The sequence below is a fragment of the Sturnus vulgaris genome, chromosome 6 (genome assembly GCF_052056855.1).
Source record: "Sturnus vulgaris isolate bStuVul1 chromosome 6, bStuVul1.hap1, whole genome shotgun sequence".
Lineage (NCBI taxonomy): Eukaryota > Metazoa > Chordata > Aves > Passeriformes > Sturnidae > Sturnus > Sturnus vulgaris.
In genome coordinates, this window is record NC_142248.1 from 11459341 (window position 1) to 11485109 (window position 25769).

Here is a 25769-nt window from a genome sequence, read left to right on the forward strand (position 1 = left end):
CTCTCTTAATCTTTAGCTCTATTATGAAGGAGCTTAGCTATTTTTACAGAAGTGAGGACTGATTGATTATTGGCTTGAGAATAAAGTCTAAATTTAATTCAGATAATCTGCCTCTGCATTACTTTTGAGGTTGTTTCTTGCACCATTTAACTGACTGATGATAATACTTCATGGAGATAATTTCTCCACTTCCTGTAGCTTGGCCTTTTTTCCTGTATTTTCTATGGAATGAGGAACAGGGAAAGAACAGGTTCCTGGTAACAACAGCCCTGGAGTAGTACCTGGGAACAACAAGCCATGTTATCTTATGTCATCCCCTCAGGGTTTTCAACATAAGCAGTGGGAAGCAGAAGAAGCTTTACAAGGGATCCCAAGGTGAAGATGGCACCCTTATCAAAGTAAGATGTTTTATTTTCTTTCCTTTTTCAATTTTTTTCTGCTTTTCTGAGTGCAGCTCAGGGGCAAGAAAATGAAATACAAATCTGAATTCAGTAATTCCTTTTTTTTTTTTTCTTTGCTTGCTCCATACTCTGTCCTTTATCCTGCTGCTGCTTCCTCCTACTTCCACCCTTAAGGGCTGGTAATGTATTTGGGTTTCATCAGGCTAAAACAGGAAAAGAGTCAATGAATGATGAAGCTGATCTATGATTTTTCTGTCTGTCCTATTTCTAAGTGAGTCACAGGACCATGCTGTAAACAAGTAAAACTGCACCAGTATCTGTCAGGAGATGATTTAATCCTGTAACTTTCTACTCCAGAGAGCTCATTCTGGCTTTTTTGACTTTGTTTTGTTTGTCTGGCTTTGTTTTGTTAGGATTTTTAAAGTGGAAATGCCTGTTGATCAGTGTTTGTGAAGTGGATTTCAGAGGGGATGTCTGAAGGGAAGGGAGACTTTGAGTTGATAAAATTAAATAGCATTGGACTTGAAGAGCCTGGGTCTTGGAGTTCTGGACAAGCCTGGTACTGCTTAGAGAGAGTCTGTTTAAATTTTCTACCTGCTGAGTGCGTCCAGGCCTTGGGCCAGGGTAGCACGCCTGCTTCTGCCACTATCCAGGGCTTACCTTGGTAAATCAGGTGTGTTCAAGATTCACAGCTGAGTGGAAGAACTGCATTCTTGTCTATAAAGACGAAAAGCCAGTTGACAAAATCAAAATATCTCTGAAGTTGCCAAATAACTGTACAATTCTTCATTGTAATTTTTTTCCACTGATAATCTTTTCCTGCTGCACAGGTCAACGGTATTATTATTAGGGACTGGAAGGAATGTCCTATGAGGAGCAGCTGAGGATTTAGGGCTTATGTAGTTTGGAGAGGAAGAGGCTAGAGGGTGACTGCATTGCTCTCTACAGCTTCCTGAGGAGGGGACACAGAGGGGGAGGTGCTGAGCTCTGCTCCCTGGGATCTGGTGACAGGATATATGAGAATGGTTCAAAGCTGCAATGGGATGTTAGGAAGCATTTCTTTACTGAGAGCTTGGTCAAACACTGGAACAAGAGTCCTGGAGAGGTGGTCAATGCCCCAAGCCTGACAGTGTTGAAGATGTATTTGATCAATGCATTTAATAAAAAGCTTGAATTTGGCCAACTCTGAATTGGTCAGGCAGGAAGAGATATGATACTCGTGGTTCCCTTCTAGCTGAAACTATTGATGGCTGTAAATAACTGGGTAAAAAGGGAGGGGGAAACAAACAGTTTTGTTCAGTGTAAGCTCTTCTGTTTTACAGAGAAAGATAAGTTATTTCTCTTTGCCTATTATAATTCTTACAAATCTTTTGTAAGCCAGAATAAAGAAAGGGAAAAATTGATGCTACACTTTAAATTGCAGATAAACTTAGATGCTTGATTAGATTTTTTTTTCTCAGACAAAAAGCCATGAAATGTTCTGGGAGCTGGAATTTTGTTTTTGATATCCTTTATGCGTTTTTTGTGTGGTTCTTCTTTTAATATGTATCTCAAGTACTTTTACTGTTGCTTTGCTCATTTTTAAGACAATTATGTAACCAAGGGATTATGGTTGTCTCTGGAATTTAAACTTTCTTGGCATGTTATTCTGAGATCATAATACACATTGCAGTTTAATGAGTAGAACCCAAACAGTGACACTGGAAGCAAACACCAATAAAATAAACATGACAAACCAAACGAATTACTATTATTTAAATACCGTATCTCCCTTGAAAAACACAGTTTGCCCTCTCAGTTCCTTAAAATTCTATAATGGACAAAACAGGACATTTGGTGATAGGAACTGTATTTGCTGTGTAGTGCTGCTTTAGACCTGGTGAGGCATTTACAGGGGATTTTTTATTTGATCCAAGATAAAGCAACAAATAGGTGCATATGAAGAAACAAACAACAAACAAAATAGCTGAAAGATGGGAGTTGCAAATGCTGGAGATGTGACAGCATTATCAAAGACAGTTTCTTGGCAGTGTTATTTTGTTGCTTTCACTTCTGAAGACTTAAATCCTTTAATATTTCACTTACCTCTGTCAGCTCTTTTTCTTTTTTTATGATGTGTGTGTTTTGGGGTGGGGGTTTCTTTTTGTTTTGTTTTGATCTTAACATAGAAAGAAGAAAGTTAGACTCCAATGGTTAAAAGAAAGTAGGAGAGAGGTAGAAGTGTGTCCATTGGTAGCAATACCTTCACAGTCATGAAGGCATTTAATTTAAGTACCTTCAGTCTCTGATTAGGTTGGAGACAGTCTTAAAAGTCTAATCAGGTTGGAGATTTGTCCTGGGATATGGGATAGGTTGGTACTCAATGGGACTCTGGTGGGGGCTACTTGCGTTTTATTCTGATCATCTTGAGTACTCTGAGCTATTTTTATGTAGTTTGAAGGTAGTTTCTCACCAGATCTTTGCATACCTCTGGTCTCCTAAACCAGGTGCAAACAGATCCTTCTGGTCTTTATATTGCAACCAGTTGTTCTGACAAGAATCTCTCCATCTTTGATTTCTATTCTGGCGAGTGTGTTGCAACCATGTATGGACACTCAGGTAAGGCTTATAAACTTCTGGAAATTCATTTTTTTTCTGCTGATGACTGTATAGTAGGGTCTGATACTAGTCAAAGCTTTCTGAAGATTTCTCCCCACCAAAGTTTGCCTAATTGGTATTTTTGAATTGATTGTCATTGAAAGAAGTTGTAATAGCTTATTTTATTGCAAGCTCAATTTTTGCATTTTGCAAACAGGTGCACACACGTACCTACCTGTCAAGCCATGTATTTATTTACACAGTTTTTCTAATAGCCTATAGAGTAGTCTGTGTATGTTAAGTTTCATTATGGTATACCCTCAGCTCCTACCATGCAGGAGCTATTCTATTATAGGCAAAAAGAGAATTCAGCCTTCTTGGATATTTTGCCATGAATATTTTGCCGTATATTTTGACTTTCCATGTCAAGCCTAGATTCTTGGTTAAATGGTTATGGTAATTGGGGCTTATTGGTCTGTGAAGTGTGAATTACTGAGTGCAGACAGGCTATTTGGCTAATGATCTCTTCTCTCCATTTGAATAATTCAGGGAAGATTGGGTTTTTTGTGCTTTATTTCTCACAGAGATTGTAACTGGGATGAAATTCAGTAATGACTGCAAACATCTGATCTCTGTTTCTGGTGACAGGTAAGAGGTTTTTCTTGTTTGTGATACTGGCTCATGCCATCTCATACTGCATGTAACATGTCCTGAGGAAAAATAGAGGGTTTTTTTTAGGGATATTTTATGAATTCCATGTAAGCTTTCTGAATCCTAAATGCGTGCTGTTGGCAAAGGTCACAGAGCTTATGTTATTGTTCATTGAAATGAGACCCATTTGCAGTATTTCCCTTTTCTGAGAGTAAATATTCCAGCCTGTGCTGGAAAGGACCAGTTTCCTGACCTGTGACCTGTTTCCTGACCAGCCTTCAGTGCTGTAATATAAGGCATCTTGTGCTATTTTTGGTAGTAGTGCCAAAACTTTTTCATGCAGTACCCCTGCTGGTGATGTTTCACCAGGTGAAAGAATCTTTTTAGTAGCAAAAGGGACATGCCTGTCCTCACTTCCTGGTCCTGTCCATATGGTCCTCTTCCTGTTCCCCTGAGTCAGCAGTGGTGCAGCTGACCCCTCATTCAGTCACTACATCAGTACTCCCCTGAGATGAGTCTTCTGCACATTTAGTGAGCCTAATCAGTTCACTAAGCTTAAGTAGTCACCAGATCCCAAGGGAAGAAGGAGAATATATGCCTAGTGTGATGATTGTACAGGTGAGTGGAGCCACTATTTCTGGAATCAGTGAATGCTTAAATCAGCTGAACTGAATAAAATTTTTCCTTTGAGAAAAATGGTTCCTGGAGTGCTATTGCCAATTCAGAGCAACCCAGATTCTTTCTTTTAATTAATAAAGCACAATTTAATTGGAAAGAGGGTTTTAGAGGGTGAGTTGTTGTAGAACATACAATCACCTTAAATCTTATCAGTTCGTTGTTTCTGTCTTTCAGTAATAAATAAATAATTTAGTTTTCCTCTTTCTTTACCTTTCATGTGTTTAAATAGATTAGGGACAAAAGCTGTAGGAGAGTCCTTTTGTTGTGAACTTCTGACAAATTCCAGAAACGTGAAAGGTTTGAAGTCCCTTGTGATTTAGTGCAACATTTTTGTATTGACATTTCCATGAGCAAAAGGGTAAATTTCTTCTCTAAGGGTATGCAGGAAGTGGATGAGAAGTGAAGACAGGATTCCTGAAGAAGTTTGCTGTAAGGAGATGAGAAAGTATCTTTCTCAAAGCAGAGCAAGGAACATAGTCTGCTCACACACAGCAGCATATGCAAATAATAGAGCTGAGAATAGAAAGGAAACCAGGGATGAGAAAGGGCACAAGGACTGTGAGATTCATGTGAGGAAAGTAATGCAAGGTTAGAAAAAACAAAACAAAATCGCCTCCCCAACCCAGCAAAATGGGTAGGTGGGTGCTTGCTTCTGCAGAGTCTGTTGGGTGCTAATATGTTCACAGACTTGGGTTGCTGCTTGTCTCTAGGTTTGACAACTGCGGGGGCAGGATAAATGAAAAAGCCAGATTTGCTCTCAGGATTTTGTTTCTTCCATTTCAGTTATTTTTTTAGCAGCAGATTATGGTTGCTGTTACTTGGAGAGAGCTGCTCCTTGAGGGGAAACAGCTGGCTGGCTGCTCTGGGTTGCCATAGTTCCCAGACACAGTACCTCACCCCTTTCTCCTGGTTGAAGAGCTCCAGTGGGAGGATTGAGAGTGTGTTCATAGGCAAAGGGAAGTGTCTGTATGTGATTTCAGTAGCTGGGAGTAGCTCCTGAGCATGGCACTGGGGACAAGAAGGGAATTTTTAGTTTTACCTTAAAATCTCCACAGACCACAAAGAGAGTTTTATGGGCTTTTGTTGTGTGATATGGAAATTAAAACCTTTTAAATTGTTTCCTCATGAGAGAGAAAAAATGAGGATGATTCAAGTTTTCAGGATCCTGGCACTTTTGACATTTGCCTCAGGTTAGAGACCAAAGTTCATGGTCATTGCTCAAAATGGCAAGGCAAATTAATATTTACATGCTATCAAGAAAGAGGGAAAAGTCAGTCATTGAAAAATCTTCTCTGTATTGGAATACCCATGAGTATACTGGCGCTGATGGCTCTTGAAGAACTGAATTAAATCTTCTTTGGATTCCAAAGTAGGGTGCAAGATTTTATAATTGATATCCAAAGCACCATCTCTGTTTACATCAGTGTAAGTATACCCAGCTAGACAGGAAAGATGACTGAGATGAAAATAATTAGTTAGCACTGAGGTTAAATTTCAAAGACAGTGCTGGTCATTTTACTTTCTAGTAGCTGAAGATGAGATACAGTATTCTTTGATGTGATGAGGAATATATATTTTAAGCTGAATTTCTGAAGAAATTCGTGAAGAGAGGCCCCACTGTTGGTTTACATCTCTCAAATGCTTTTGAATCCATTGACCAAATTCAGTCAAGTATTTCACAGAACATTCTGAACTGGAAGGGACACAGAAGGATCTTCAAATCCAGCTCTGAGGTGAATGGCCCATACAGGAATCGAACCCTTTGTGTTGTTTACACTGTGTTCTGAGCTCTGTGCCAGCTGAGCTAATGGCTGTGTAAATTCTGTGCAAGTGTCCTGCAGGGAGTCCCAAGTAAAATATTAAAAGCACCCTGACTGCAAAAATTATTTCCACATGAGCTTAACTGTTATTACAGCACAGAGACTCCATGGGATGGTGGGCATTAGGAAGGCTTTGCTGTTGTGAGTAGTGGCAATCAGAGACTTCAGCTTAGCCACTGTTAGAGGCTGCAAGGGACATCTGTAGGCTCCACTTATCCTGCTCACCACGGAGGGACTTGTTACAGCATTCCCTTCAGCAGCTGGTCAGATGGTCAGAAAAGGTATAGGATCAGAGATGGGTCTGTGTAAATATCTCTGCAGTTGCTCTCGCTCACAGGGAGTCTTTGACAGGCAGGTTTAACCCTTTGGTCATGAGGCTTGTGATGGGATTGTGTTTCTGTGGAGCTGTTTGTGTGTGTGTTTCTCTGCCACAGACAGAAGGGCTCCTGTTTGTCTCTGCAGTGGGAATTAGTATCAATAAACTGAACTGAGACTTGATCCCAGCCTCACCTTTCTCTCTTTCAGCTGCATCTTCATCTGGCGTCTGAGCTCAGAGATGACCATCAACATGCGGCAGCGACTGTCAGACATGAAACAGAGAGGGAAGCAGGCAGAGAAGTCTCCTCCTCACAAGGCAGCTGGACTCATGAGGTGAGCAGAGCAGACTGGGAACAGGTGGCTGGCTCTGTAGGGTGGAATGTGAAAGTGTGGCACTGGGATTCAGCTGTAAGGTTTTTGCTGTCTACACTGGTAGTGCTCTTTCAAAGACCACTTATTCCTCTGTTGAATTTGGTTTTGTACCCCCCTTCTCTGGATTTAGAAACCAGACTGGGATCTTCCAGACGGACTTCGTGTGCTCCACTGATTGCAATATGCATGCAATGCCTCTTGTGTCTTAATTTACTTTGATGATATGGTCAGAAACTTTAATAAGCAGTTCACCTAGGAATACTGAGGATGGTACACAGAATTCCACCAGGGAAGCTGTGATCCTTCATGAGTAAAGTTCTAGGTCTAAGCTGAATGCAACTTAGAGGCTGTTTTCTATGGTGTCAGTACTGAAGTACACCTGTGAGCTCTATGAGTTGGCTATGTTGATCATAATTCTAAAAGAGTCCTTACAGTTTTGCTGTTTATTTGTTAACTATTTTTCTGGAGGCTTTGAAGAAACTCAGCTAAAATAATTATAATATGAATAGTAAATACGAAAATAATTTAAATGGGAAAAGCTCTTGGTAGCTAAATAATATTATTTTTTTTGCTTGGTAAACAGTGTTTCTAAAAACAAATTACTGCAGCCTACAAGCTGAATAGATCTAAATTTATCTGGTGACCTTTCTTTAAAAAGTTGTGCTTCTGTTTTTAAATAGAACAAGAGTAACAGGGTATTTTTGATTATTACTCTCTAATGTGTTTGGTTTCTCTGTAGTTTGTAAGTAAATGAGACTAGTTGGACTGGAAGTAATGCAGGGGCCAGTCCTGACCAAGCTGTTATGAGATCACAGTGGGGGGAAAAAAGGATAAATGCAGATTTTTTTTGTTCCTGTGTCCCAAATGCCTACAAATGGAGTTCTGGATATAGAAGTACCAAAGCATTGGAGGATTTACCATGCTGGTTGTTGAGTATCACGAGGACTTTCCCACTCCCTTTGGGAGCAAGCAGTGTTGTAACAAGTCTGTCTGCATAGTTTTGTTTTGGAAAGTCTTGATCTGCTCATTCCTGAAACGAGTCTTGTCTAGTAAGTGCTTTTGGTAACGATGCTGGGAAAACTCAGGAAGCCGTTTTTCTAACCAGAGTTCTGGATCTGTCAAGCAATGTGCTTTTTATAGCACACAGTCTCTCTATTATTCCAGCAGCTGCAGCCTTACCCTACCAAGGCTCAGCCTGTGACAGATAATCCCAGTCCTGTTCCACGTGAGGCAATACTTGTTTCCATCACAGACGCTTGCTAAGGGCGGTGCTAGTGCCACGCCAAGCCCAGAACTTCATTAAACTTGTTTGGTAGCCTCTTTGCAAGCCTGGAATCTACTTGTCAGCTTTGAAAGCTTGTTTTCAGTTTTGATTGTCTGCTGTGGTCACTGGAGATCAGCTAAGACATAATTCCCAGAGCATTTTGGATTGGTACTGGCAATGGAAGAAGAGCCTATTGGATCAGCATTACTGAGGTGGGAGAAGGAAAACTAATGAACTTGAGTGAGATTCGTTTTCTAGGTGCCCTGTACCTGTTGATTGTTTCCATAGCCTGTCTATGTAGGTTGCAGTAGAGAGTTGAGTTGCAACTTGTGGTGTAAAATTGTTATCTCAAAAGACTGACATGAGAAAGCTGCCTGCCTTGTGATAAGTCATTTGTTCTACTAGATATGCTTTAGAACAGTATTGCTAGAATTTGGTGAGTGAAGTAACACTTTCTGTTAGTTCCCTGGTATGAATGTATTACAGGATGAATAATTAAAATAATGGTGGGATAACAAAACTGATCTGAGGAGGTGGTGGGAGATGAAGATTTTCAATTCAGGACAGTGCTGTTTATCCAGTTGCAAATGTCAGGGCAGGAATTGACCAAGGTGAGTAACATCAGCAGTGTAAACAAACAGAAGATGCCTTTTTGGGTCAAACCAGTGCTGCACAAAGCCCTGTATTCTGCCTGTGACCGTGGCAATGGAAGATGCTATTTAATGAGACACTCTGTGAGCCTTACTATATGACCATTTGTGGTCCATTTGCCTCATGCTCGATTGTTACATCAGGGATGTTAGGAGGTACATCTCCACCATTTTCTTTTACTATCTGGACGGGAACCAGTTGTCCACTGAGTTTGTATAAATTCTTTTTGAACTTCATAATATTCTCTGCCTCTGCAGCCTCCTTTGGTGATAAGTTCCTGGAGTTCACTGCTTTCTGTGGAAAGGAGGACTTTTTTTGTCTCTGTTAAAGCACATTCCTGCTAGTTTTGTTGAAAGTCCTCTGCTTCTGAATACTGTGTGTTCTGGTGATCTTCTGTTCTGCAGCCAGCTATCGGTAGTGCCCACAGCTTTGTAAACCTTTTTCATAACCTCTCTTTGTCCAACCTGTTCTCTGAACTGAAGAGTCCCAACATTTTCAGTCCCTCCAAAAATTTTTAGAAACTAAAGTTTCTCCTCTGAATGATTTCTCTGACTCACCTTTATGGAACATTGTATTACCTTGGAACTGCCTGAGAACCTTTGAATTCTACTTCTGGTTGTGGTAATTGCAGATGTGTGCTTTTTTCTGAGCATGAGGGGCATTGATAGTTCAGGGTAATAGAATTTGTACTCAGCTGAGATTGCTGGTTCATTTTGGTTTTAAAGCTTTTATATTTTCAGTGAAGGAATCATGTAAAGGCCATTTTGTAGGGTTTTGGTTTTGATCCAAGTATGCGTTTATAGTTTAGAAAAGCTTGTCTCAAGTTTTAAGCTGATTTTACTGTGGAATGTTTGGAGGGCTTATAGTCGTGTTTTAAAAATCACTATATCTGTGGTTTTCCTTGACTCTTTAGTATAAATAGTAGGAGAAAAAAGAATTTATTCAAATTAAATTGTCTAAAAGTACTGAAGAAATACTGAAGAAGTACTGTCAGATATATTTGGAAAAAAGAGCTCCTTATCAAATTCTCAGTGGGTCTTGTCCAGTCCAGGAAAGCTGTGTTGTTTCCAGGGCTTTGAATGGGGCAGGCTTTTGATGCCTTATCAGAAATGGTGCCTCAGTCTGTGATGAAGTACTGCAATTGTAACAATAGGGAAGCTCTGAAGTCAGTGCACTGTGATCCTTCTGTGGGGAAAAGCAGAATAACTTTCCTTTTAAAACCCTTCAATGTTTAAGGGGGAAGCAGGAAAATTTAATCTGCCAGTGATACCTACCACACAGGATGTTACAGTTACATAAATGTCCCTAAAGCTGAGGGTTTAAGTAGCACAAGATCAGAGTGGGAATACTGACAACATACCTCTTTAAGTGGATACTTGCCATTCTTGTCTGCTTTTTGTTTTGAGAAAGCAAAACGGAGTTGGGTTCAGGTCATACAAAAGAGTACAGAGTACCTATTATCAGATGTCTGAATACTAAAACTCCATAATGACATGTGGCACTTCTAAGTCTATACCATGTCCTGAAGACTTTCTAATTTAAGGTCCTTCCCTTCCATTCACCCTGTACTGTCTGACCCTTCAAAAACTGGGAGCTGAAGAGAACTGACACTGCTGCCCCGTATAGAGCAAGATTCAGGTTGTAGTGAGGTGGGAGTTTGCCTCTTCTCCCAGGCAACTAGCACCAGAACGAGGGAAAATGACCTCAAGTTGTGCCAAGAAAAGTTTGTGTTGGACATTAGGAAAAGTTTATTCACTGAAAGAGGGGTTAAGCATTGGAACAGGGTCCCAAGGGAAAATTAGTCCTGGTAGTGTTAACAAATGAGTAGACATGACACTCTATTATTAAGGTGGACGGGCCACCCTTACTTAACCCAGAAAGGAAACATATATCATTTATATGTGTTCGAAAAATAGTTTAGTGGACATGGTGATATTCAGTCAAATTTTGGACTTGATTTTGGAGGTCTTTTCCAACCTTAATGATTCTGTGATTCTATGATACTAGAATAGGATAGTTCCTCAGCAAAGATGATGAACAATAGCAATTAAAACACTTGCTCTGAGTCACATGCATTTTAAGAATTGGACATGTCTGTACATGCTATTCTGGAATAACTACTCTGAAACATTCATTCTGGTATAATGATGCTTTGGGGTTTGGCTCTCAGGAGGAATTCAGCAAACCCCAGAAGTCTTACTCCTTAATTTTCAAAATGTTCTTATGTTGTGCTTATTTGGAAACAGTTTCTGTTCTTGAAAACTCACCGTAAATTACACTGACTCCCATCTAAGATGTGTGCAACAGGAGGCGTAGGAGAAAAGCCCAAGTACATGGGGGAAGGCAGGGAAAGAAAGGAGAAATAGTGAAGTCTGAATAGAAGAGTTGACTTGGGTGAGACCAACAGTTAAAACACTCAAGAGCTTGTGAACCTAGTTTTCATTTCAGGAGTATCTCTGTTTCAAGTCAGTAGGCCTAGGATCATTTTGAAAATATCATTGATTCATCCATCTCCCTTTAAGTTACAGAACTGAGTTTGGAAAGCACACTTGAGTTGTAAAAAGAAGGATGTGGAAGAGGGGTGTGAATTTTTGCTGGGGTAATGCAAGATAACCTTATGTTTGTATCAAATATGTTACTTCATAACTTGTTGATCACTTCCTAAAAAAAGTTCATCTGACTTCCAAAATATGTTTTGCATTCTCTTACTCTGCTGTTTTAAGGATACTGGAACATACTTTTCCCCCCTTGACTAGTTTTTTGGTCACCATCTGATGGACAGGGGCCATCTTTCTGTTTGTAATGTAAAACACATGGATAGCAATCCTCCCTTCTCCATTTACGCCAATGACTGCACACATAGGAGCTTGGCAAACACATAATCTTGCCTTGCCATAGCACCTCATCATTGTGAGGTATTCAACCAGCTAGAGGTTTAAAGGTCTAATAATCCAGCCCTTCTGTCTCAAACTCCTCAAACAACCCTGATGAACACAAGCAGAAGGATGCTATCAAAGTTAATATTGCCTACCATTAATAAATGTAATTAATATATGTCATAGGATGAAACATGGCATAACCTCAAACATACTGTGGTGTTTGGGCTTGCTTAGGATTCCCTTGCTTATACACAAGAGCCTGAGAGTGGCAAGATGAGCATACGAGGTGACAGTAGAAAAGATGAAGAGACTGATGAACGTAAATGTCAAAAGTAGATGTGGATGACCAAAATGAAACTTTTTCACTGGAGAACTCTGCAGGCAACAGCCAGTTTCACTCTTCTTTTTGCCAGAACACTTCAAAGGTCATATGAAATGGTTGAGTAGTTATTACTCCTAATGAAATGGAAATTAATGTTCTGCCACTACACAGGAAAAGATTAAAATACCTTAACTGCTTCTTACCGTGTGTCAATATTGCCTGCTATCTGTCAGCTGCAGGAGAGGTTGGTCCCTTACCAGACTACTCTGTGTTTGGTGGATGAGCTATTTTTATTTCATGAATAATGCTTGGCACTCAACACCCACCAGTGATATCCTATAAATGTCACTTATGTTGAGTTTGACACTCTAACTTAAGGCCATGGAGTGAAGGCTACTCAAATATATTTGTTGGGGATTCTTCTTTCTTCAATTATTGTCCAAAGCTTTATTTGTTCATTTGATTCTGTGGACTGAAGGACTGAGCGGAGGAAAGGGAAGAGGAGAAGAAAGAAGGAGGGTAAAATTTGATGTCAATGAGTATCCTTGATTGGTGGTGGGCAGTTCTATGCTGGGAGTGCCTCTCAGGAGTGTGGTAAAACTTGTCTTGATCTACTTTAATCGAAGATCTGTGCAAGATATGTTTTACATGATCCTTGTGCTTGAAAGTTAGAATAGTCAGCATGGTGCTCTTACGGTGTGTGGGCTGTGCCTTCAGGGTTCTCCCTGGAGCAATCCTCTCCTATGGAATAAATTGCCATAAACGAAATTACTTTCAAACAGAGACTATCTCTGACGTTTTTGATGTGTAAATCAGTTCCAGAGAAGAAATGCTTAAGGGTGGGAAAAATATTTGCCTTTCAAATATAATCTACCATCTTGACCTTATCAATTGGCAGTCTGAAATGGAAGGCCCAGTTTCATTCCATTGGAGTTTCTCAGAGTTGTTTACTTCTGATTTCTGTCAGCCTTCCATATGTATGAGAACATTGTTGTGGCAGGGTCTGCACATCTTTATGCAGGGTTTAGCTTGCCCTGTTTCTCAAGGGTGGGCTGTGCTGGAGCAAGGGCTGCTTGGGAGAGTTGAGGCAGCCTCCTGAATATGGATGGAGATAAGGTGGAGAACTGGTGTAAGGATTGAAATGGTGGGCAGTTAATGCATAAACCATAATACTCCTCCTAATTCCTGCCTTTCAGACATGAGTCCATCTCTGCCCTGTCCTCTGTGCCTGCACTCTCATCAGACAGCGATAAGGATGGTGAAGATGAAGGGAATGATGAAGATGAGTTACGAGGGCTACAGTCTTTCCATATTCAGTCCAACTGCAACACTGAGAGAGACTCAGGTATAAATAGGAGAGGAACATGGACAGAGCTGGAGGAAAATGGCATGGATGTGAAGGGAGGAGAAGATGAGAGACACTGGTTTAGGCATAACAAGGCAGAAAGAGAGAGACCAAAACAGAAGCAGATAGATACCAATGGGTAATGTGGAGCTGCCCATTCCTGCAGAGGGGTGCATTTTAGAGTTCTCTGTCTAGAAATACAGTTGTTAAATTGGCAAGTTTCTTGCTAGCTCCAACTGGCTAAAGAAATTTTGAATTAGTTTTGTGGGCTGAATTAGTTGAATTAGTTTCAAGCTATTAAAAGTCTGGAGAAGCCAAAAGGTAAGTTTTTGGGTTTTTTTTTATTCTGATAAAACTTACAGTAGAGATTCCTGTTTTTAATTTGATGTATTTTTACCACAGATGATAGTGTATTGGAGCAGATGTTTTTCCCAAGCCTTTGGGAGGGCACTGCACTGTGGCAAGTGTTCTGCAGTGGTCTGCGGATTCAATGAAAATCTTACATAAAATTGTATGTTGCCATTAAAATTTTGATACAATGATTTCAGTAGTCAGTGGGAAAGCATGTGTTGACAGTGGTTCAAAAGGTGTAGGAATACTGCCTTTGTTGAAAGATGAAGTAAGAGGTTGTTCAACAGCTGGACTGCTGGCCAGGATGTCAACTAGGTGCATATCTCTTTACCTTTGCAGATCCAGACCTTACCCTCTCAAGAAGCCTTTCCCACTGGGAAATGAGAAGGGTGAGTTACTAAACCTTCAGATTGTATTTCTTGTTACAGGAAAACTGAAGAAGAAATTCCCAGAGAGATTAAATACTTCATTTGCACATGTGGGAAAGGTGCAGCTGTGGGGGGAAACCATTGAGAAGCCTCTCTCTAAAGAATGATTTGGAGATGGCGAAATAGAGCCTAGTTTAAGAGACTATGGTGTTTAGAGTCTAGAGCTGCACTTGGGATTTTTACATCAGTCTTTTTCCATCAGATGTTATGCTTTTATCTTTTAATTTTTGATTGGAATCTTGTGTGGTGCTGAAGCTGTTCATATACCTGGATCTGAGCAAGACATTTAACTGTTCAATTGCTCAAGAAGCAGCAACAGAAGTATCATTTTTACTTGATGCTTTATGGTTAAAGGTGCCCTTCCAGGCTGCCTCAGACAGTTTTGAGACTTTCATTGAGGTGGACATGATTATGTTTTTCTGTGGGTCTTAATGTTTTTTCTCCTGTTTTTCCCTCAGCAAAACTCAGTCTCTGAGATAGTCTGTGTTTTAATTTCCTTCAGGCCAAAGAGATAGCAGCGATCCAGCGCTCGGAGGCACCAATGAGCAAGATGCCCCGGCAGCGGGGTCGCTGGTCCCAGCCAACCAGCAGCATAGAGATGACTGTGAAATCCATGCTTGACCTGCGTCAGCTGGAGTCCTTCTCTGTATCCCGTTCTCCAAGCCGAGACTCGCTGTCTCAAAACAGCAATGGGGACGACAGAGAAGAGCACAGTGACCTTCCTGTGCACACCAACAAGGTAAGGGCAGTTCTGTGAGCAGGAGGTGAGCCCACTCTGAGTGCCTCTGTCCTGCATGTGTTTGTTATTACCTACATTTATTCCTACCTGATGCCGTTCTTTTTATCATTAAAGGTTTTCTAAATGACTTCTGAGGAACTTTATTAGATAACTCTATTGTAATTAATACTCTTGCAATGTGTGATTCTGCTGTCTTATAACAGAGACCATATGTTGTCAAGGTTTCTCTTCAACGACAGATAAATAAATATTCTTTGAATATTTATGTCAAAAACAAGCTGAGAAATTGAGTTTGGAATTGCAGGTGTGTAAAAACCTGGTAACCTGTTAGCTCACTCTGCTGGGATGCAGTTTCTTGACTCCAGTAGCCGTTGGAATGTGACTCACATGAAGCCTTTAGTTGTTGGCTATGCTAGATTAGGAAATTCTCTTTGATCTTTGTATTGATGGGTCACAGCAAGTAATGTGTGCTAATCCTCAGAAAGCTAGGGCCAGTTTTCCAGTAGCACTCTGTCCCAGAGCCTAGCTCTTTTAGAAGTTTTCCCTGCCCTATAACTGTGTGACTGAGAAGAGGATTCAGACTGTTACATGCAGCAATTCAGTTTCTCAGCTGAAATGGCCCAGTTTTGTGAATTGTCCGATCAGTCCATAGAAGGTAATGGAGCAACCTGCTGCCACATGGTTTACATTCCTGATGTGTGATCAAAGAGTACTTTACCAAAGAACTTCAGGGAATTGCAAACAGGAAACAAACAGGAAAGTACAGCAGTAGTCTGACAATTATAGTAAATAAGGAACAGGAAAGACATAGGATTGCTGTGTTTGCTGATCTCAGATTGCTGATCATATTCTGTGCTGTAATGCATACTTTCTAGCCCTGCACAGCACTTGCCAATGTAAGGCAGAACACTGGTAATATCTAGTTTTTTTTCTTTTTAATTAAACCAGGTTGGCAGCTCAGTACCTTCCCAAGATAACGGGTCTTGCGTGCGACCCCAAGTGATTCGGCTTGTGTCTTGTGAAGAGGGGATTTTCTCTCAGGAACTGGAGCCTTCTGAGAGTGAGGAATGTGTAATCTACCCTGAGCAAGATGAAATCCATCCCACAGACTCTAGCAGGTTAAAAATAAGCTCTCTGCTGTGCATGGCTCAGATGTTTCTGTTCTGGTTTTCTTGCAGCTTGTGTGGTAACTTTGATGACTTGACTTACTGCCTGATTGATGTCAGACATGTTTATTTGAGAGTTCTGTGTCAGATGGATGCTAGAGGAATATGAAACTAAGAAGGCACTATTAAAATAATAGTCCTCTGAGGAAACTGCACATTAGTAGTCTCCTCCAAGTTTTTTTTTTTGTTGTTGTTGAGTAAACAACTTGGGAGCAGCGTTTTTACATTCTCCCTTATCTGGGTTGAAAATAGCAAGGGAAAACTTGGAAGCTGTAAAACTCACTGACAGTGACACATATGTGGCAGTGAAATGCCTACCCAGGAGAAGCTACAGGACACTTATTTATGAAAATTGGGCAAGAATTTAGCAAATGTAGTGTATGATTACTCTTTTATGGGAAGTAGAATGACTTGCATGATACAGATGGAATTGAAAAGGACACTGGAGACAGTGGAGACCTTTCTTATTCCTCTGCTGTTTCTTCTGTTCTAATTTTACATAATTTAATTTTTCTGTGCTCCCTTTTATTTTCCTTCCCTGAATTTTGTTCTTTCCTTCCCCTTTAACCTGATGCTAGTAGCTGTTTAATCCTTTGTCTTCTGTCATGTTACAGAGAGTGGGGCTGATAGATTTAGACAGACTTTTATGCAAGAGTGCATGCCAAGATTTTGCAGTTGAGGCTGCTAGGTTTTGCCTAGTTTTTTTTCATTTTTAATGTTGTGATGATAACATTTGGACAAAGCAGACCCATGTGCTGCTCCATCATGTAAGAAAGAGAGGCCTTCCAGTGATGTAGGATACAGTCTGGACACATGGCCATGCTTACAGAGTGTGGGAGCTGCCAGGGGTAGTTGCCATTCAGTTCTCTTGATTGACTTCTGCATCCTACCTTGCCTTGGGAGTACATTTGAAGCTAAAGTATTTCAAAAAATGGAAAACTGAAGTCCTTAGGCATCAGGCAAAAGAACAGTGCTGGTGACATTTGAAAAATAAGATCCATGAAATCACAACAGGAATCAGTAGCCCTGTCATACAAGGCTCCATTTTTTGTATGCTGTTCTTCAGTAAATTAGTCTTTCTCAAAGCCACAATCTTGTGTATTTTGCATCACAGAATTTGCCCAAAGAAGCAGGTCATGAAATGGGACAAAAAGCGTATTAGAGCTTAAATCTGTGGCAAACTAAAGTTTGTCCTGCAGATGTAGGCCTGGTTTTAGTCCCTTTTTCATGTAAACTTCTACATTTGTTCCTCACCTGTGCTGGAAATCAAGCCAGAGCAGTGTGCTGCTGGTGGCTGGTAATCATGGGAACTGACAACACTCAGAAAATCAGACAGTCCCCTTGGGACTTCCATGTCCAAGCTTAATGAAATGCAAAAAATATACTGTATTATGATGAGAGAAATCAACTTCTTTTTCTCTTTAAAGCCTTACATTTGTAATAAAAGGTATTAGTAACACAGGTAAGGCCTTATTAAAGTTAAAATGTGCTTCTTTACATGTAAACAAATATCTCTTCTAGTGCTGTATCTTCCTGTCTCTCTTGTAGTGAGTTCCAGGTAAAAGCATTGCCCCACGGGAAGCTCTGTAGAGGTTATCACAGCAATGGATGCCCAGACAAACACAGTCCAGACAGTGCCTGCTCTGTCGATTACAGCAGCAGTCGTCTGTCCAGCCCAGACCATCCCAACGAAGGTAAGATGCAAAGACATTATTAATGTATTTATATGTGAGCTCTTAGTGAGCTGGCCTGAGGTCACAGTCCTATTAGTCCCACTGGTCCTGCTGTACAGATCCAGGAGCATTTGAACAGACACCTCAACAAAGCCACTGTAGAAGCAGGAGTTGGTGCACTTTCCTTCTTTCCTTGTGCACCTTTGGTTTTCTTTCACCTTGCTAGTCAAGGAGGCAGGTTTAGTACTGATTATACCATAGGCTGTGCAGTTTGTGACATGGGGTAGATTAGAGAATTAATGCTGACTGACTTTTAACATTCTAGGTTCAATCTAGCATCTTCGTTGATTTTTTTTTTTTTTTTTTAAACTTGGTTAATGTTAATCTGATTAAGTTTTTACAGCATTGGTAACTTTTTTTCCTTTTCCCAGATTCAGAAGGCACTGAGCCTCTAAGTGTAGATGGTGTCTCAGACCTGGAGGGAGAAGAAGGAGAGGAGGATGTGGGTGCTAGCATGCCTGAGGGAGAAATTCCTCAGATACCTGATCAGGAAAAGTTCCTCAAGGAGCATTTTGGGACCCTGAGCAACACTGATGGAAAAGGTACATCTCTATGTCAATAGGGAGACTTTGTAAGGTCACTCCTGATTTTTCCCCTGTATAAACCAAAGCAGGCTACAAGATCTGCTAGGCTTTCATGGCTGTGTGTATATGGGGAGAGAGGAGAAAACACTGGAAAACAGTGTAAGAGGCCTAAAGAAGAGTGACAAATGTTAACTTCATCGGTCTGTGTGTAAATCTGTGCGGATGAGACTGGGCTCTGTGTCAGTTTTTGTGCAGTGTTGTCCCTGGGATCCTGAAGAGCTGTTACCTCGCTCCCGGTCTGGTTTTTCCTGTTGTAGAGGCAGGTGCTGGCTGCGCGTTCACCCCCCGTAGGGGACACGCAGTGGCCTCTAGTGGCGCATCCGGGCATCGCCAATGTCACAAAAGAAAAGGCTGAAATGCTGGGTGGAGAGAGAGAATGAGAGGAGACATCAGAGTGGCAAAGGAGCTGGTTTGTCTTTATCGACCAACTCCAGAACAAAGCATGTCTTTTTAGAATTTATAATGGTTGCAGGCAGCAATATCTATGTGAGTTTTTCGGATTCTTTTTTCTTTTAATTTATTTTTTTTCCCTCTTTGATGGGTTTGTTCTCTGCTTCATGCCAGTGCCTCACAGTCCTACAGGCACGATAGGACACAAAGGGAAGCAAAAAAGGAGGAGGCGTACCCTTAGGGAGGGTAGCAGCTTAAGGCATAGTAATCTAAGTAGAGCACTAAAGGCAAAGAAAATATAATTATTTCATTCTCTGTGGCTTTAGCTAAAAAAATCCCTTTGGATAACAGGGAACACTTTATATCTCTATGATAAGAAAACATATATATGAGAATGCTCTGTAAATAAACTGCTCATTTTCTTTTTCCTTTAACCTTTAAATTTTTAGGTGGCTCATGTAGGAATCTGGAAAGAACCGAAAACCTCAGCATTTCCTCTCGCTTTCTTTCCCAGTCCCCGGCTCTCAGGTATGGCTCTGCTTGTTTTGAGTGTTTCTGTTTGTGTATTTATACTAATCTGAGTAGGTCTCATGCTAGGTCCTGGGTGAAAATAGTTGAACAAAGTTCTGGCCTTTGCCAGCAAAGTGTTAGCATAGTACCTGGCAGGCTGTTTGCACACTCTTGTGATTTAGACAGGTTATCCTAGATCACTTTAGCTGTTCTATTTATTCTAATGTAACACTATTTTTTGTTCTTTTTCCTCTTTCAACAGCATGCTTAATTGTTTCATGATTAATGCTTTGGTTGATTCAGTTGGAGGAATCACTAATAGTCTAATTTACTCTTCACTGTTTTTGCTCTGTTTATTCTTTTGCATTTCATTCAGCTTGGACAATGAAAGTACATTTGTCAACTTTTCCTTTGTTTTACAGTCCTTTCTTATTCAGCTTTTTTCTTGGTCCCATGCCTTCACAGGGTGTTCTGGTGTCTCACACAAAGCCCCATGGGGGTATTATTCTTCCAAAAACCCCTCAACCCTAAAGCACTCCAAAAGGCCTCTGCAAGCTGTTTTCCTTGTTATTAAAAAAAAAATCCCAACAAAACAAAAATTTAAAAAAAAAAAATTAAAAATTAGGTCAATGCTTTTGTTGATTTGGGTTGATAAATGTTTAAAACAAATACTCCTGTATTCCTCTAAAATGACATCTAAAATCTCAGCTAAAAGGAATTTCATTATAATTTGAATAAGCAGATTTGAATACATCTTCTGAGATTCACCAGCTGTGCCCAGATTCAGCATGGTAGGGAAATTTGTTTGTTATTGCTGTATTCAGCTGCTGTTGCTGCTGTCAGGAGTGCCTCTTAGTCTGTCTCATGTTGAGACTGTATGTTTGGGAAGGAAGCCAATGTTAGCTATTGTGTAAGCTTCTGGAGAGTTGCAGTGATGAGTGAAGGAAGTCACTGGTGCTCTAGAAATGCAGCAGAGGAGGTAGTTTTTGATTATGAAAAACTCTGGGCTTTTAGTCTGTTCATCTGTTTAAACATGCCACATTGGAAGTTGCCTCCTTTGTGAAGTAAATCCACTGTGTTTGTCTAAAGTGGAGAGGAGGAGGAAATTTGGCTTTCCTCTTGAAGATACTGACCAGCTTTCCTAATGTATTTACTTCCTCTTAGGGTTAGCTTAGAATTGAAAATGTTTAAATTTTAGTAAGGTGAGCTGAAAGAAAATACCTGACCTGACTTTGCCCAGTCTTTCCTGTGCCTGGAATTTTCCCTTCTCTTTTGTCTTCACTTTTTATGGTGTCCTCCCTGGAAACAGCAACCCAATGTTATCTGTGATTGCACAGCCTATCATCAAATGCCTGCAGACCAGAGCTTGCAGGGTTGTGTAGGATTAAGTGGTAACAGCTTAGGGCATTTTTGGCTCAAAAAAGTCCAGACAGGGAGGGGCTCCTTATACCAGAGAAACTTAGTGCATGTTCCTGTCTATCCAGGGGAACATACTTACTTGTTTTAACTGGGATTTCTTTACTGTGTTCTTTAGACGACTGTCACTCTCTTCATCAAATCTGACACTGGATTCAAAGTCCATCGAGCCACCAACCCAGACCAGTCAGTTTACACCAAACCTGTTGAAAAATGACAGCAGCCATCCTGGTGATGCATCAGAGAACAGCCAGCTCCTAGAGAATGTGAATTCAAATCGAGCTATTTATGTGCAGAAAAAGCGCAGATCAGCTCTGGAGACCAGCAGAGTTGGTATGGCTCCTGGACGAGTCATTGCCTCCTTTCCAGAAGGGCCTGTGAATGCAGTCATGAGAAAGGCACAGTCAGTGCATGACCTCGTGCATGAGGGTAAGGATACACGTTGGAATGATGGTATGAACCCGAGAATGAAATGGGGACATCTGAGTGGAGGATTTAAATTAAGCTTGTCTTTCTGCATTCTGAGCTACAGGCTTTACATGTCTTCTAACTCCTGGCCTGTCAAGGGAAAATATTTTTAATATTATTAATTAAAATACTAAATAATATTTTTAATTTGTAATGCAGATGCTGGTCTTCTAATTATCAGTCTCTGATATTTGTTTGGCATCTGCGGGAGGAGCACTGGCAAGGGTGAAATGAAGTATTTGTAAAAATATTCTCTCTTGCTGTGGGTGGTTGCTCCAAGCTGAGATTGAAGCTCCCCAGAGTGGGGAGGAGAGAAAGAGGGAAGAGACAGTAACAGAGAGCTTACTGTATCCATGCCCACTGTGCAAAATAACTCTATTTTCGAAAGAATCGACTCACTAACTGTTAAGTTTGTTTAAAAAACCAAAAAAACTCCACCTGATAACCACAACAGCATATATAAGTTTTTTTGCCTGCTTCCTCTGGCCTCTCTCTTAACAGTCACAGTGGTCTGAGGTCTTCTGACTACTCGCTTTAAGAGCAAGTCTCTCTCATGAGGAAAGCAGCAGTGTGTGAGCAGGATAAGGGATGGAAAAAAAAGAAAACTGTTGAAGCTTGGTGATACTAACTTGAACTACTGGTTATGTTTGTACACATCTCACAGGGCTGAGCTGAGCCACATTAAATTCCAATTTAGGAATTCACTGCAGGCTCTTGTCTATTTTTGGAATGTTTGTCTGTTTAATTTTCACAGATAAGGGTCCTGGAGTGATATCCTCTGCCAAGCAGCGTCCTCAGACTCTTTTGGTGGTTGAGAAGGATCCCAGACCTAACAATTGCAGGGTGTTATCAGCCAGTATGTTGAAGATGGATGGATCTGGTGTTCTGCTGGCCAAAGATGTCAGGGCTGCAAAACCAAAGTCCTACATGAACCCTACAACCAGCTTCCGGGCTAAGATGTCAAGGAGCATATCTGTAGGGGAAAATTTGTACCTTGGTTGCTCCACTGAAATGTTGACTGATGGGAGGACTAGTCCTCCAGTGACAGAGAAGACACAATTTAGTTCCACATCAGATGCTGAGAAGATTAAGCTGCCAGTGAAAGAAAATGTTCCAGTGAAACCTGCACTCCAGCCAGTTGTAAACTGCTCATCTCCCAAGTCCTTCCACAGCAAGTTGGCATCATCAAACCGAGCACATCTGATTCTTGACATTCCCAAGCCATTGCCTGATAGACCCACACTGGCCTCCTTCTCACCCACTACCAAAACAAAAACCCTGCTTGAGCCACAGTCTCCACAGTCACCCGCTGGGGCCTCAAAAAAGAAACCCTCTTTTCCTGAGGTCCGAGCCTCCAAGAGGGACAATCAAACTGCTGGGTCTCTAGTTCCTGGTAGAGAGGTCCCAACAGGGCTTGCTAAGGAGAGCCCAGTGGATTATCCAGTCTCAAGGACAGATTGCCAGGATGAGCCAGGGGTCACTAGTGTGAAACTGAGGGAGGTGTCAGAGGGCCAGCACCTAAGATCTCCTGAGAGCACGCTGCCCAGGGGCAGGGAGCGGATCAGCGGCATCGCCTGTGTGCTAGACAGCCAACCTGGACTTTGCCCACTAGGCCCCATCAGGCCGAGGTCTCCTACATCTATTACTGCCTCGGCACAGGTCTCAGGTGTGCATGGATACCCATCTCTTATCTTCCCCCTTCTGTCTCCTGTCTTTGTGAACCGCCTCACGATCCCATCACATTTCTTTACGTCCAGCTTCTGGCCTGTCTCGTCCTGTCTGCACCTGTCTCGTTCCATAAACCATCCCCTCAATGGTGAGACACTTCTTCAATCTAACATCTTTTTCTCAGTCTTTAGTTTCCATTTCCTCTGGGTCTTATGTCTGACAGTCCTTCTTAGCTGATTGTTTTGTAGACCTCAGAACTGTCACAATTTTAGTGATTTAGCTTTTTGTTCAATTACCTCTAGGGGTTCAAACCTCTTTGTGGCCAATGCTAATAGATGATATGCTGAGAATCCCCTGGAGTGTGTGGGTCACATCCCCCACCCTCCTTTTGGAGCATGTTTAGCCAGCAAATGAAGGTGCAGGCCAACATGTGCTATCAGAACCAATCAAGCACAGATAATATTGACAGTAAAGTTATGCTAGGCAGCTAAACTTTCCTTTGTTAATATGCAAGTGTGTAGGGTCCAGAAGGGTTTGCATACAATTTTCTCCCATGAGATAAAACTCATAAAGGTGAGCTCCTTTCTGTAGCTACCTGTGAGAGCAAGCAGGTCTTTGTGCTGTTATCGCTCTGCTTTGAGGATGTCTGCAAACTGAATATGCAGTGCATGTGCAGGATTTGAACATAAAAAATGTGAGTTAATTTTTGAATCTTCTCTAGCTTGGAGAAAAAAGGTACAAGATGAAAAACTTTCACCTGCTGAAAACAGCTCTAAGATCTATTACAGGTCTCAGTTTAAGGTAATTCAATCAAATGAAAACTAGCAGATAAGTTCAAATTGAAGCAGAAATCCTGCCCTCCAAGGCAGAAAAACCTCCAGTGGCAGAGTCTGTGGCACTGTTTTGTTCCACATCATCTCTGAAGATTTTCTTTTGTGTCACAATCTGAAAGGAAATACACTTTTATGAGTTGTGCTTTAGAAAGCTGCATGTTAACCACTGTACTGATAGCTTGTACCTTAAGGGGCTATACAATTTTTTTATCCCTTTTGTTATGTTGTTCTTACTCATATCTGAGAAGGGATAGCTCTGTAATCTGGTGATCAATCACCTTCTGTGGTGCCAGGCTGTTGCACCGTTCACTGGAATGGTTAAGCACAATATTTCTGCACCAAAGCATTGCAGAAGGTTTAATTTGGTTTTGAAGCACTGTTATTTTTCTTTCTGCATTTCTAGAGGGATCAAACACCTTCAGATTGAAGCACTCTTAGGTAAAACAGGAAATGTGATGTTTTGTCTAAGGGACCTGCAGCTATCATACTATAGCTTCTCTGAAGAACAGTGAGTGCCTCTGAAATTTTCTGACCCTCGGCCTACAGAGGTCAGGTTTCTTCCAGCACCAGATGCAGCCTGAAGCTGTGGAATCACATTCTACAGCAGAATTGTAGTTGTCTATACTCTTTAGGCTGAGTTTTCTCTTCTAGATTTGCAAATCAGACTACATAGCAAAAGGTTTTTGGTCAGTTTGCAGAATTAACACAGGTAGCACAGAGAAAAAGCAAGGATTTTTTTTTAAACAACTCCCAAGACATAGCACACTCTGACAGAGTATTTAACAGCATCCTTTAGTCAGTTAGAGCTATATAGCACTGTGGATCACAATGTTTTTTTTTCTCAATAGGCAACTGTCAGCCTTAAGCTTCTTGCAGACCACATTTCCCAAATTTTTAGTCATAGATGATAGAAAAGCTGTTTAGATCCAAGTTGGCTATTGCTGTGAACAACTTATTGTGGCGTCTGGAAATCATAATGTGGCAGTTTAAATTAAAACTGTAGGGTTGATAGAAACTTTTTCTGCTTCTGACTTGCACTGTTACTTTGGGTTTCCACTTAATTTTTCTGTCCTTCTATTTCCTGCTTGTATAACAGCTGCAAATAAAGAGGCCTAATTGTTCTTGTTACAGCATTTTGTCATCTACAGTTAAAATGCTGTAGATGTGCTTAATACTGTTGCTGTGTTTAATATTCTATGCTAGTTTCTGAAGAGCACTGCTCTGCACACCAAAGAGGCAGAAAATGCCTGTTGCTTAGGTCACAAAACCTAATATAAATGCTTTTCTCATGACTGGCACCTCCCAGAGCTGGAGACCAGCATACAAACAATGATCAGAGGAGAAACCCAGAAACAATCATGAGAAGAAACAGCTGGGTTTCAAACATAAAGAGGAAAGGAGAGGGACAGAAAGCAAGAATCTTGGATTGCACTTTGAGCCCACTGTGCTCACACTCCACGGGTGATTTAGGATCAAAGAATGCAGATGGAAGGATTTGTTCATGCCCCTTTGCTCTTTGTATATGTATTTGTTTGTGTATAAGTAGATGTTTTTCTAGCTGTATTTGTTTATTCATTATCTAGATGTATTCATAAAATTACCTCAGGTCCTCTCCAGTCTGTTCAAAGATGGCTTCTTAAAATTGCAGGAATTGCAGTGCTAATGTGACAAAGTTTTGGGGTTGGGTAACTAAAGAAAGTTGAATGTACTTTGTCCAGGCCTTTGCAAATCGAAGATTATGTTTGAGTGTCTATGTCTTTGTTCATGGTTTGTGTCTAACTCATGAAAGTGTTTATTGTATAAAGATTGCAAGTCTTCAACTCATGTTTTGGAGATAATACCTTGTGTGGACAGGCAGAAGAAGCTGTCCTTCAGTTGCTTGCTTTTGTTTTTCAGTTCTAAATTATGATATATCAGCAGTGTATGTCATGGGTTGCTCAGCAATGCAATTCTGTCATGACTGAGTTTGCTTGTCGTAACTCCTCTGGACCTCAGTTCTCACTACAGAACACTTCAATAATTCAGTATAATCCATCATCCTCTGTGCTTCAGTAATACACTGTGCAGAAGGATGCATGAGAGGGAGCTTGCAGATTTCTAACTAGGTAGAAGCTAAATTAGAGGTTCCTTGGATCTGTCCCTCTTGCCACTGGAAGCCCTCACACAAACATGGCTTTAATTGTAATTGGAAATCACATGGGTAAT

The 25769-nt window shown here is 40.9% G+C and overlaps 1 protein-coding gene across 5 annotated transcripts in view; it reads left to right on the top strand.

Moving 5' to 3' along the window:
• The window catches only part of MAPKBP1 (mitogen-activated protein kinase binding protein 1), a 98706-nt gene that overhangs the window by 66469 nt on the left and 6468 nt on the right, over window positions 1–25769 (top strand). For 2 of the 5 annotated variants that reach the window (XM_088166990.1, XM_088166991.1), the window contains exons 18-30: window positions 323–398; window positions 2888–2999; window positions 3563–3626; window positions 6653–6778; window positions 13130–13278; window positions 13969–14018; window positions 14560–14796; window positions 15745–15914; window positions 17511–17656; window positions 18067–18237; window positions 19119–19197; window positions 20714–21024; window positions 21818–22879. In XM_088166990.1, the coding sequence (XP_088023116.1) occupies window positions 323–398; window positions 2888–2999; window positions 3563–3626; window positions 6653–6778; window positions 13130–13278; window positions 13969–14018; window positions 14560–14796; window positions 15745–15914; window positions 17511–17656; window positions 18067–18237; window positions 19119–19197; window positions 20714–21024; window positions 21818–22879 (2753 nt within the window). The remainder of the gene's footprint in view (window positions 1–322; window positions 399–2887; window positions 3000–3562; window positions 3627–6652; window positions 6779–13129; window positions 13279–13968; window positions 14019–14559; window positions 14797–15744; window positions 15915–17510; window positions 17657–18066; window positions 18238–19118; window positions 19198–20713; window positions 21025–21817; window positions 22880–25769) is intronic. The other 3 variants (XM_088166992.1, XM_014869260.2, XM_088166993.1) reach the window with 2 other exon arrangements.